The 12,800-nt window shown below is 38.5% G+C and overlaps 1 protein-coding gene and 4 non-coding genes across 7 annotated transcripts; 1 reads left to right on the top strand and 4 right to left on the bottom strand.

Moving 5' to 3' along the window:
- Positions 1-409: 409 nt before the first annotated feature.
- Positions 410-495, bottom strand: LOC121806030. The gene has a single exon (XR_006051571.1). It is a non-coding gene; the product is annotated as a small nucleolar RNA Z196/R39/R59 family (small nucleolar RNA).
- A 53-nt stretch (positions 496-548) lies between these two features.
- LOC121806027 lies at positions 549-634 on the bottom strand. The gene has a single exon (XR_006051568.1). It is a non-coding gene; the product is annotated as a small nucleolar RNA Z195/SNORD33/SNORD32 family (small nucleolar RNA).
- Positions 635-695: 61 nt separating this feature from the next.
- Positions 696-788, bottom strand: LOC121806053. Its single transcript, XR_006051591.1, has one exon. It is a non-coding gene; the product is annotated as a small nucleolar RNA U31b (small nucleolar RNA).
- Positions 789-857: 69 nt separating this feature from the next.
- LOC121806052 lies at positions 858-948 on the bottom strand. Its single transcript, XR_006051590.1, has one exon. It is a non-coding gene; the product is annotated as a small nucleolar RNA U31b (small nucleolar RNA).
- Positions 949-6,135: 5,187 nt separating this feature from the next.
- LOC121804912 lies at positions 6,136-12,692 on the top strand. Of its 3 annotated transcripts, none has more exons than XM_042204620.1 (10): positions 6,136-6,611; positions 7,503-7,546; positions 7,873-7,996; positions 8,079-8,199; positions 8,963-9,570; positions 9,883-10,171; positions 10,246-10,522; positions 11,125-11,286; positions 11,466-11,954; positions 12,049-12,692. In XM_042204620.1, exons 1-10 carry the CDS (start codon positions 6,428-6,430, stop codon positions 12,313-12,315), a joined length of 2,565 nt encoding a protein of 854 aa, XP_042060554.1. In that variant the 5' UTR covers positions 6,136-6,427; the 3' UTR covers positions 12,316-12,692. The 3 variants fall into 3 exon arrangements, with proteins under 3 accessions (XP_042060554.1, XP_042060552.1, XP_042060553.1); XM_042204618.1 differs by having other exon boundaries at positions 6,137-6,611; positions 8,954-9,570; XM_042204619.1 differs by having other exon boundaries at positions 6,138-6,611; positions 8,954-9,570; positions 11,128-11,286.
- Positions 12,693-12,800: the final 108 nt, after the last annotated feature.

Below are 12,800 nucleotides of genomic sequence, written 5' to 3'. Positions count from 1 at the left end.
AATAATTATTTGTTGGACATACCAACTCACTATACCATGTGGTATGTCTAGACTAGGAAATTTTTTTCATTAAGTAGTACTCCAGTATTAAATTCCGCCAACACAATTTTCCAGTTTTGCATACGCCAATGTTAAATAAGGTCAACAAGAGGGCAAATTAGAATGAATTGGATTTTAATAGATAAAAAAAGGAATTGAAATAAATGAATATGTAATGTAGACAGGAAATTAGTAACAGAAAACTTATAGAGAAGCAATCTGTGTCGCAATGTCTGCTCAAGTTGTTTTGTGTTGTGCCCTCAAAAACGAAATATCAAGGCATATAGTAATACAGTTCTTGACATTAGATACCAAGGGCATGAATTAAATAAACCTTAGTATTATTATAAAATAATATTAAAAAATTAGTGGCAATCTCAGCAGAAAGATGGTGAATTTGTTTTTGATAATCACAGGATATCAGTTAATTGACAACAAATTTCACCACAGATTGCAGCTTGCATTTCCAAAAATGTCCTAATTAAAAAAAATAAACTTGAGATATGGATAAGAGATCAGATGGTAGTGCATGAAAGTATTCATCATTCAAATGCAGATTATATATCTATATGGGTAGATTATCATCATGTCTCTTATTGTATATCACAATGAATTGAAAAATTGTGAAAAAATTTATACTACAAAATTTACAAGAGGAATCAGATTTAGAAGTGTCAATCACCATATTACAACTACTTTTTAGATGCAAATTAAGCCTGAGGCGACAAAAATCAATAATCATATAACTCAAAATTTCTTAAATCAAACGCAGATCTAAAAATAAATATTGACAAACTGGAAAAAGTTACGAGAGAGAGGAATCAGAATTTGAAAATGTCAATCACCACGTTACAACTAATGTTTTGATGCAAGTTAAGCCTGGGGCGACAATTATCAATCATCATATTCCTCTCAACAAAAATCCAAACGACCCAAATAAATTGAAATAAAATGCGGAGTAATACAAACAGAAGTAGCTTTCGAAGCTGGACGGAGCTGAAATTCGGGACGACGGCGGAAGGCTGTGCTGGCTTGTGCTTTGAGATCTGCTTTCCTCCGCCACTCGGATATCTATCTATACTAATATAAAAGACGAGTTTTGGGCATAATTTTAAATATTTTTAAATTTTGGGTGCTACTGTAATTAATATAAATTTACATATTCATATGTACTACTCATATATGCGTTACTTCTTAATAGTCCACGATGTAAAAAATTAATATTCCCAATCATGGTTTCATTCTTTATTAATTCTCATATATACTTCATACAAATAGTATTGATTATTCATCATATAAACGTTACTTCATAATTATTATGAAGAATGTTATGTATAGGTGATTAAACGCGCTGAGTAAAATATACTCCTAATGAATAAATATTTGGGTATAATTCTGTTGTAAAGAAAAAATTCTGTATCGAGAACAACTATAAACATGCATAAAAAATAGGCTAGACTATTCATATTCCAATAAGTTACACTTAAAATGTAATAAAAAATGATTAATGCACCAATAATCAAAGGAATAGTAATTAATGTAATAATGTTAGCACATTTATACATATCTCTCTATAAATACTTATTCACCCAACAAATTTCTTCAATCAAAATTCCAGATGTGTTGTCGTGGGTGACGGTGCGGAGAGTGAGATGTCCTCAGTCGAGTATAGCTGCGTCAAAGAGGAAGATTTGACAAGAGTTGAGATAAAGAGTAAGGAGCGGAAGATTCAAGAAGAGTGGAGACTAGACTCTCAGTCTTCCCTTGATTCCCCTTTATTATTTGCAAATAATTCTAGAATTAGTGTAGATTCTTGAGCTATATTATGATTGTTAGTTATGATGTACAACAATATTTGTTTTTTTGAGTTTCCATGTAATGTTTGCTCAACTTCTAGATTCCATGATTTCATTTTTCATTATTTCAATATGTATCATTTCTTCATCGTCTAGAATTAGTGTGAATAACAAATTCATTCCATAAATAATGTCTAATTATATACGTTTAACGTTATTATAATACAATACATTTCTACCATTTTATGTTCCATTTTAGTGCACTGAATTGATATGCGGTGATATTATTTTTATGGTAGAAGTGTTAAAGAAGTCCATAATCTCATTTTCATTAGATGTCATTTTAGCTTTTGTAGCGAAATCCAATAATTTTCTATTTTCTACTATACGACTTGAGTGCATTAAAGCGTTACCAATTGAAATTGAAAACAAATAAGTTAATAATAATGGTGATTATTATTAATCAATTATAGCTGTGTCAAAATGTTTTTTTTAAATTATTTTGATATTTTGAATGTTGAGTCGTGGATTAACTATTGTTAGAAAAAATTATTTGTGTTTCCGTAGTATAGAAATGTAAAGGTTTGTCAAAGGTATTTTTCACAAGTGCTTCCTAGACTTGATGTGCTCTCTTCATTGCATTCCTATTAATTGGGTTTGTTTTAATTTCATTTTAAGTTTATTTAATCTTATGTCTTTAGGTATACAATGAATTGTTATTCTATACATATTTATAATTTTAAATCTCATACTTAAATTGTTCCTCATTCATTTTATTATTTTTTATTAATTAACAATATTAAATATACAAATATAGAAATAAATTAATTTGTGCATCACATGAGGATTAATACTAGTGGTTGAAGTAAAATGCGAGAGGTTTATATAGAAATGATTTTGAATTGAGGTTTTAGGGTTCGGGTGTATAAGGTATTTGGAAAGATAGATTTTACATTTTACTAATCTTATTATAAAACTGGATTTAACGTTGAGTTTTTTTATAAATAATAATAATAATAATAATAATAATAATAATAATAATAATAATAATAATAATAATAATAATAATACACCCCAATGTGAGGAAATTGTTTAAAGGTTTATCATTTCTCTTTAATTCATCAAACTCTACTAATTCACTTCTCTTACATAATGTGTAACTTGGAATTACTCTTTTTGTCCCGCTTTAGAAGTCTCATTTGAGACCGCACATAATATAAGAAACGTAAATGAAAATTGATGAAAAAAAAATAGTGGAATGTGAGTTTAATTTACAACTTGGAAATACACTATCCGTCCAACTTTAAGAGTCTCATTTGAGTCCATCATGAATTTTAATAAATACAAAGGAAAGTCAGTGCAAAAAAGAATGAAATATGAATCCTACTTTTATATACTAGTATATAAGTTTTATAGTAATAAAATGTGATTGAAATGAGATAATGGAATATATGACCTATTACCATTTATGAAATATTTTAACTGAGACTCTAAATTGGGACGGACTAAAATAGAGACTACTAGTACCTTTTAGAGCATCTCCAGTGGTCGGCGGACAAGCAATAGCTCAGCCATAGCCCAACCATGCCACATCAGCAGAACTAAATTCCTCCTGCCACATCAGCTGGACAAGCAACTGGACAAGCAATAGCCCAGTCATAGCTTTGCCACATCATCAGCACTAAAAACAAATAATTAAACAATCATACAAAATACGGAATTAAATTTACGGCACATATACGAGAAAATTCTCTAATAATATTAAATTTTTAAAAATACATTAATTAAAAAAAAAGTAAAAAAAATTACATTACTTAAAAAAAATCTTAATCCACGCACGGGCCCACCCCTTCTGGCGCCGCCTCACTCCTCGCCGTCGTCGCCGCTATCCGGGACCTCCAAATCTGCGGCATCAGAGCCCGCGTCAGAGCCCCCCATCTGTGCCGCGCCGGGATTCAAATCCTGTAGCATACTCACAAGCACGGCGCGAAAAAAAACTCTTCTCCTCGGGGTCAGTTGCATTCTTCCATTGATCTATGACCTTGATCATCTGAGCCCGCGCTTGTTGACACGCCAAGAAGACGAGGTCGGCTGTCGAGCTGCCAACAGGGGAGGATGCCGACTGGACCTCCTGGGACCTCTGGCGAGGGCATTGCGCCCGTCTTTGACCAGCCGGGCGAGTGCGGCGAGTAAACGAGGGAGGGGACGGGGTCTCCTGAGCATCTTCGGGGAGGTCGTGGGAACCGCCGCAGCTACCTCCGGCGTAATCACCTGAATAGTTCAGGCGCTGTTTCTTCGGTAAGCGCGCGTCGACACCTGCCCAAAACTTCTCGGAGTCCATTAGCACCTCGTAGCAGTTCCAGTAGGTGAAGTCCTTGTAAAGCCCGGGCAGGGGGAACTCTTTCTCCGCCAGCCTCCTGCAGTCATCGTCAGTTTGGCCGTTGGACTTCATTCGGAGGGCGTTGGTGTACAAGCCCGAAAATTAGGACACCCCAGACCGGATTCGGTCCCACCCCTTCCGGCACTCCTCCCCGCTGCGTGGCCTCCCCTCTGGGCAAAATGCCTTGTAGGTTGTTGCTATTTTAGCCCACAAGTTAACGATCCTCTGATTGTTCGAGGCGAGAGGGTCATCGCAAACACTCACCCATGCCTTGGACAGCGCGACGTTCTCCGCGTCTGTCCACTTCCTCCGTACCTCCGTCTGCGACGACTCGCCGACCACCTTCTTCCCCTTCTTCTTCTTGGGCGCGCCCCGACCCCGCCCCACGGGAGTATCCGGTGCCCCGAGATCTATACCCAACTCCTCTAAGGTGAATGACTCAATCCCCTGGAACTGCGTATCCGCTGGGGTCGATGTGTGCGAAGCAGCAATACCAAAATCAAAGCTGGGGCGATAGACGTCAGAGCCCCCCGGCGTCCCCTGCCCCCACGCTGTACCCTGCGTCCCCTGCATCCCCGGGTACCCCGGCGTCCCCTGCATCCCGGGTGCCCACCCCGGCATCATCGGCATCCCGGGATGCATCCTCGGTCCCCCTGACCCCCCGACATCCCCTCCCATCCCGGCATACCACCACCAGATGCCATCCCGAGCATCATATGCTGCCAAGGGTACATGTTGTTGTAGTACCCGGGCATCTGATTTCATCCACCTCCCACGGGGACCGCGAGAGTTTGAGACCCGCTCGACCCTGAAGTTGGCTCGTTGTTGTTGAGATCCATTTCGCCTTGTTGATCTTGTACAGAAATTAAGATAGAGAGAGTACTCGTTAAAATAAGTGGTGCGAATGAAAATGTCGTGCAAATCGCGTATATATAGTGTTTCGAAAAAAAAAATTGGCTCGCCGGTTCCTCGCCGATCGGGAGGCTGCAATAGCGGCGAGCTGATCGGCGAGCGCCCGGGAATCGGCGTGCCCTCACCGAAATTCTCGCCGATTTGGCGCTCGCCGGCTGCAATAGTTCGGCGAGCCACTCGGCGAGTGCCAAAAATCGGCGAGCCGCTCGCTCGCCGACCACTGGAGATGCTCTTATGATTTTATTTGTACAATAAAACTTAAGGAACTTTTGTAGGCTTCTAGCTTTCTTCACTATGGATAAAGACACTTATATAGTTATCTATTCTTGTATGTAAGTTGAACTTTCAATTTGTATCATGTATTGTGTTGATTTGCTTTCACCATCATATTATTTTGGCCAAACTACTTTGATAATGTTATCCATAATATACATATATATGTGCTGAGACACAACAGTAGAATTCCTAAAAGTTTAGAACATTAAAAAATAAATGAGGCGAAATCATTTGTCGCAAATTTAACCATTAGGGTAATGAGTTGAGAGATTCACATTCAAAGCTCATGCATAATAGATTTTCTTATCAAGAAAATAGAAAAACAGGATTGAGGCTATTATAATGTAAGGTTCAAATATAAAAGAAGAGTATGTTTGAGTCAAATTTTCGAGAAATAAATTGGTACTCCTGTTCAGATCATTGATTCCAATCAGACTTAGTGTTGCCTCCAATCAAACTCAGTACCAGAATACTACTAAAAAGTAACATCGAGGGAGGGGCAATGGTGGAGTTTAAATTTAAGTATTTATGTTTTTTATACACATATTTTTCTGTAATTTTATAGAGTTGTGGAAAAATATTTATGCTATTAAAAATTTAATTCAGTTTTGAGTAGATCGAACGGAATTGAAATTTAAATTTCAATTTGGATGAGATCTAATACTAAATTTAGAGTTTTATTTATCCCTGCCCCACCACCCACAAGCTACTCAGATAAAAGAAAAAACAGAAATAAAAAAGAAAATGGGCGAGTGAGGAAGATATACTCAAACTCAAGCTTATATAGATAGAAAGCGAGGGAGAAGAGGGTTTCCGAAACTTGTGATAAATCTAGCAACCAGCTGCGGATGCCTCATCACACAACTACAATCCAATTCCAATAACTGCACCACTGACTCTATTTCGTGCTAGACAGAGGGATTGATTGTTTTCTGTGTTGAACCAAATTGGAGCTGAAGAAGAGGGGAAACTCACTGAACAAGGAGATAAGGCGAGGAGTAGCCCTAGATCTGTTGCCGGGAGGATGAGTACAACCACGGGAAGCGGCACGGGGAATGGCGGCGCCGTGCAGCCCATTCCCGCGGGGGCAAGGAAGGTGGTGCTAAGCTTGAAGGAGATAGTTAGCTGCTCCGACGCGGAGATCTACGCTGCTCTCAAGGACTGTAATATGGACCCTAACGAGGCAGTTAATCGTCTAATATGTCAGGGTATTTTCTTTAACCAGCCCTAAGTTCTTTCTCTCTTGTGTGTTTACTGTGAGTCACGCAAGGAAGAGATGCATTGGTGAGGATTTGAGATGTTTTAATTGAAAAGGAACACCTTTGTTACGTTTTAGCTAGTGAAGACACCTTGGCGCAAAAACCAGAAATCTTAATATTGTTTTGTGTCTGATAATTTTTTTTTAAAAACCACTGTAGTAGGAGTACTATATTAGGAAGAGATTCAAAGAAACGATTTTTACCTTGTGTGGGAGTTTCGAAAAAAAGTTTTGAGCTATTTTGTGTTGAAAATCTGATAAGAAGATTATTTTCAAAATGACGGCTTCCTCACTTCTTAACTAGATGATAGTTTCTGCAAAATTGACCATCTCAGGATTGGTACCGAACTTTATTTTTTTGTAAGTTTGTCATATGCATTGAGCTGGGATTTTGCTGGTAAATGGTAATTAGCTGGAGGTGGTGTATGAACGGCAACTTATGAGTTGATAAGAACAAGTTTGAGTGGAATATTTGTTTTCGAAACCTTGGATACTGGTTTATTCACTTTTTGGCCATGTTATGCACATATCTTTTTGGAGGTTCTGTTGTACTGGCTCGTTCTGGTACAGTATCATGCATCATGCCATTCTTTCTCGATATACAGTGGACATATTCGTTCTGGTTATGTGGGGTTATTTTTTTGGAATACTATTAGTTGTACCTCATGTCTTTATTGACTGAATTGCTTTTCAATTGAGAATAAGTGTGTATACTTGTTTGCTGGCTCATCGGCTAAATGCAGCAGTATACTAACCTACTAATGGAACAGTTGAAGCTGAAATCATTGTAATTATTTCTTTGATTAAAATTTTCTCTGACATGTCTTATACAATTGTGTAGATCCTTTCCATGAGGTGAAGAGCAAACGAGAAAAGAAAAAAGAGGTTCGTTATTTATGACATAGGTTCTGTATGATATTGATATCAGACTCTCCTTTTCTACAATATAAAGGAAACAACTTTTGTATTGGCATAATATCTTATTCATGAGGTCATGTGTCTGCTGGAATAATTTTTATGACACGTTTATGGCTTGTGGTCTGCTACCTGGATTAATTGGTTTCTTTTTCTTGCATTACCCTTTATATGCATAATGGTTCAGCTTTAATGAGGATACTAACCTAGTACGAAAACTTATGTTACAGCTTCGATATTATTTGAAACGAGCACAGTGACATCCTAGTTTGTTTGTTACAACTGTTATGTTCCAGGGTAAAGATAGCTATGACTCGAGGTCGCATGGTGCTAATAGTTCAACTAGACGCAGCAGGAGTGGCGCTGAGCGCCGTGGTGCTTCTGCAGCATACAGTGCATCTGCAGCATACGGTGCTTCTGGTATGGCAGCTTCGATTTTTATTGGGTTTGGTCAATTAGAATGATCATTGCCAATGTCTTTAAACAAGTTTGTTCTTATCAGAGTCAATGCATGGAAAGGCAACATATAAGAAAGACAATGGATCAGCTTCATATAAAAGTAACTTTTCTTCAGCAGCTGGTGTGTCCGTAAATAATAGAAGCCAAGTACCTTCAGGCCTCAGGTTTATTTTCACTGAACTCTTACAGTTTGTCAAAAATCTGTACTTCAATGTTTAAATCAAGGAATTGGTGTAAAGTCTGCTGCCTATTTGTGTTATCCTTGGTTTTCATTAGCCTTTCTAAGTTAATAGAGGCATGTAAAGGCTTGTTGTTATTACAATAGTATTTATTAACTTGCGCTTGAACTTCAATGAAGAATGACATATCAGTGTTTTTGTAATTACTTTTTTCTGTGTTTCATGATAAATTTTTCTTAAGAATGGAATCCATGTTTCTATGTGGTTGGGATTTGTTAATACATACTACCCCGTCCATAACCCACATTTTCCATTTTGGGCCATCCCATAAATATAGTCCCTTCTATTTTTGGTAACTTCTTTCTTATAAGGTGGGCCCCGTACTCCACTAACAATACTATAATTACTTGTTCTTTCTATCTCTCTCTTACTTTACCAATAGGGCATCAAAACCACGCCGTCCCAAATGTCCATATTTTTATGGGACGGCGGGAGTATGAAACTTTTTTTGCCTTATATGACTCTATTCTTTTGATCCTCATATTCTTTATTGTCATGAATAATAATGCATGTGTGTGATAATGTTCAATTCAAATTTGTGGATCCCTTGAAAGTATAATATTTAATCTTTCTGATGAAACCTTATTATTCTATCAATGACAGTCATGAAGTAATGTATTTCTACCATAGAGAATCCTTGCTGTTATTAATGCTCTTTTCCTATACTGATATGTTGTAGTGATAGCAGCGCTGCTGAGAGTAAGGGAACCTTGTTGGGAGCAGCTGATGGTATGCAATCTGTTGCAAAGACACCTTCTGAATACCAATCTGCCTGGGGGGGTGTTCCTGGTCAAGTTTCCATGGCTGATATTGTGAGGATGGGCAAGCCGCATAATAAAGCACCTCATGCTTCGAGTGCATCTCATCACCAATTTCAAGACGCCCCAGCAACTGAACCGTTTCCCCATTTAAGATCTACTTCAAATCATGCTTCTAAAGCTAATCAGTCAGAAGTTTCTTCAGTTCAACATGCTCCCAATACTGATGAGTGGCCTGTAGAGAAGCCAGTTTTTACAAATGTTATTCCTGTCCCAGAATATACAGTTGATGGTGAGCTGTATCAAGATGCATCTGGTGTATCTGAAGAAATTGATCACCATTATGAGGAAGAAGTGGTTCAAGAAAGAGAAGATGATGATATTGGAAACTCTGGTGGAAATGATCTGAGTTCTGTTCCTGTACCCGATAGGAAGATTCCAGAGAATGATTCAAGAAGTTCATCACTATTTGAGAATGAGCTGTATCAAAATATGGCTCCATACCAGTCCAAGGATCCTGATTATGAGCTTCATGAAGGTATATTCTCTTTTGGATTTCAATTTTACTGAATTAAAGTATAACACCACCTAAAATTAGTAGGCTTCTTATCTTGTGAAACTAACATTTGATTCTGCTTTTGAAATGCTTTATGGTATTAATATTAGTTATGATATATAAAAAGAAAATGACTTAGAGCCTCAGTTTTGAGGCTGGAAAATGTATGGTTTAGATTGTTGGCTCCTGCACGGCAGTCACCTTGTCATAAATGTGTATGGTTCAAAGAATCCTAGTATGTTTATTTTGGTGCCTTGGTGGCTACCTCAGTTTCAAGTCGGTTATTGTTTGCAGGCGAAGAAGTTGGTGCTTCAGTGGCATCTGTCACCCGAAATATCCATCAGCTAAGTGTAGAAAAGGATGATACAGAGTTTCCATCTGAAGAAGATACACCTTCAGTGGTAATTCCTGATCATTTGCAAGCTCAAGCAGCAGAATGTTCACACTTAAGCTTTGGTAGTTTTGAACCTAGCATGAACGCTTCATATCCTTCTGGAGGTTTGACATCTGCGACCGTAAAAACTAATTTGGATGAGGGGCATAATGAGGCTGATACTTCCTCAGCTGGGCATGCGGATACTAGGTACTATTATTAGTGATTCCCAGATATTGCATATCTTCTTCAAAATTCTGAAATCTCTTGTTCCTTTGCTGCAGACAGTCTGAATATTACATTGATGATTCTCTTAGAGATACATCTGATAGGTTTCATATCAATGGTCCTAATGGTGGCATTGCGGAGACATATGATGCACCTTCTGCTTCACAGCCAGAAGAATTGAAACCTGAGAGTACTGAAGTGGCTCATGGAAATCAATATCCTTTTCAGTCTGCAAATCCTAGTTATGCCTTAGATGATGCTCAAAGGCTGAATGCTGCTTTTAATGAGACAAGTCCTCAGATGCACAATCTTGCTCAATTTTCTAATGTCATGGTAAGATATTTAGCCCCTTTCTTTAGCAAGAATATTATTTGATTTCTAAGATTGCACTGGAAATGGAAACAGTTGGATATATACCTGTTCTTACCTGAAGTGAAAATTTTCTAACAGCCTTCAAACTATATTCTCATCCGTTTTAGTCCAAAAAATGGGTATATTTCTATGTGATTGAAAATGGAAAGTGTAGAAGATCATCTTTGAGTGGGCATAATCACTTCCCCTTCATGCACATGTCTGGGGAATGAGTGGGAGGAGGGGGATTAGGCTCAAATTATAGCCTCCTTACTTCTCACCTTATTTGGATAGCAGTTATTAGTACCAGTAAAAGGAGAGTGCTCTTGATTTTTCGCATTGATGCATGAATGTGATACATGAGTAACTTTTCTGTACCCGAGCCGAGACAAACTTTGAAGAGTTACTCCTTGATCTTCAGATTCTTCACTCTAGTTTAACAACATATACTTTCTTATGCTGCTTTATTCCTATTTTTATTTGATCTCACATCTCTTTGGTGAGTGAATGTGTTCATTTATATGTGGATGTGAATTATTAAGGTCTTTGACTTTTACTTATTCTTGTTTTGTAATTATTATTAGCAGCAGTCATACCCAAATTCACTGCAAAGTGCATTGTTGACTGGAAATGTTCACTCTGCTAGAGATTCTGATCTTCAATACTCACAGTTTCCTGTCTCGCATTCTATGGCTGCAAAATATGGGAACTCAGTTTCTTCGGTTGGTGCTTCAGCAATGTCGGAGGTACCCGTCTAAACTAATCATTTAACTACATTCTTTGGTGCTCTATAAATTACGTTTCTCTCATGTATAATGTTTTCTTTATCTTTGTCTACTTATATGTAAATAATACTACTCCATATAGTATCACTTTTCACATATCTCTTAGTCTGGTGGCTGATTATGCTTATCGGGTGCTTCAGGCTTTGAAGAGTGCTAATTCATCATCTCAGCCTACTCCACAATCGCACTCAGGAACAAGTGTAGCCACTGGACCTCCTCTGCCCCAGCAACATATTGCCGTACATCCATATTCTCAGCCAACGCTTCCTCTGGGGCCGTTTGCCAACATGATTAGCTATCCCTTCATGCCTCAGAGCTATACATACATGCCTTCTGCTTTTCAGCAATCATTTGCTGGTAACAGCACTTACCATCAGTCCCTGGCTGCTTTACTCCCCCAGTATAAAAGTAGTGTCGCAGTTAGTAGTCTGCCTCAGTCTGCAGCTGTCCCGTCTGGATATGGTGGCCTTGGGAATACTGCTACAGTCCCTGGAAATTATCAGATGAATCATCCTGCCGCCTCATCTGGATCAGCTATTAACTATGAGGAAGTCTTGGCTCAGTACAAGGAAAGTAGTCACTTGCTCGCTCTTCAGCAGCAGCAGCAGCAACAGCAACAGCAGCAGCAGGTAACTCTTCATTTATATGCTCTCCAATTGATTCCAGCCACTTTCTTTACGTCTCTGATAGAAGTCTTGTATTACAACATCTGGCATTTTCCAGAATGAGTGGCTTCACGGGCAAGGTTCAAGAACTGTGCAAGCTGTTCCATCCAATGCTTATTACAATTACCAGGGACAAAGCCAGCAGCCTGGTGGTTTCAGGCAAGCTCAGCAGCAGTCGCAGAACTACGGAGCCCCTGGGTACCCGAATTTCTACCATTCGCAGGCTGGGATATCGCTCGACCAGCAACAGAACCCAAGAGACAGCACACTGGGTGCCCCTCAAGGACAGCCTAAGCAGTCCCAAATGTGGCCTAATGGTTACTAATCAGCTCTCGTGCTTCTTCAAGGAGCCTGCAACGAGTGCACAAGCAAACCCTCTCTAGGCGTCAAGATGACGGGCTGGCCTGTGCACTTGCCTCGAAGGTCCACATGGCTTGCTCGTGTAACTTAGAGAGATATGGTTGTTTACTTTTGTGTTGGTGGAGATGTGTTTTTCCTTTCCACTCGCACTTGATGATTTAGATCAACTTTTCTTTAGAGAGAGCTGCTGCTCAAGTCAAAGGTTTATTGTCTAATCATCGTTTTTTTTTTCTTTTTCTTGTTCTTGTTCTTTTTTCTCTTGCCTTTCTGTTGCATCACTGTATCATTGCTGTGTGTACAATAGGAACTGAGTTTTGGTTTATCATTATGTCTTTATTTTAAGTGCAGGTAATTAATTTGAGATGCTTTTTAGGTTCCTGTTTGATTGGCACTCAGCCACTCACATGTGAAGCTATATTTCTTCAAAGAACACCAATAAATAGAAAATTC

The sequence above is a fragment of the Salvia splendens genome, chromosome 5, assembly GCF_004379255.2.
Source record: "Salvia splendens isolate huo1 chromosome 5, SspV2, whole genome shotgun sequence".
Taxonomy (NCBI): domain Eukaryota; kingdom Viridiplantae; phylum Streptophyta; class Magnoliopsida; order Lamiales; family Lamiaceae; genus Salvia; species Salvia splendens.
The sequence above is the reverse complement of the archived record's forward strand: the minus strand, read 5'-3'. Positions and strand labels throughout refer to the sequence as shown.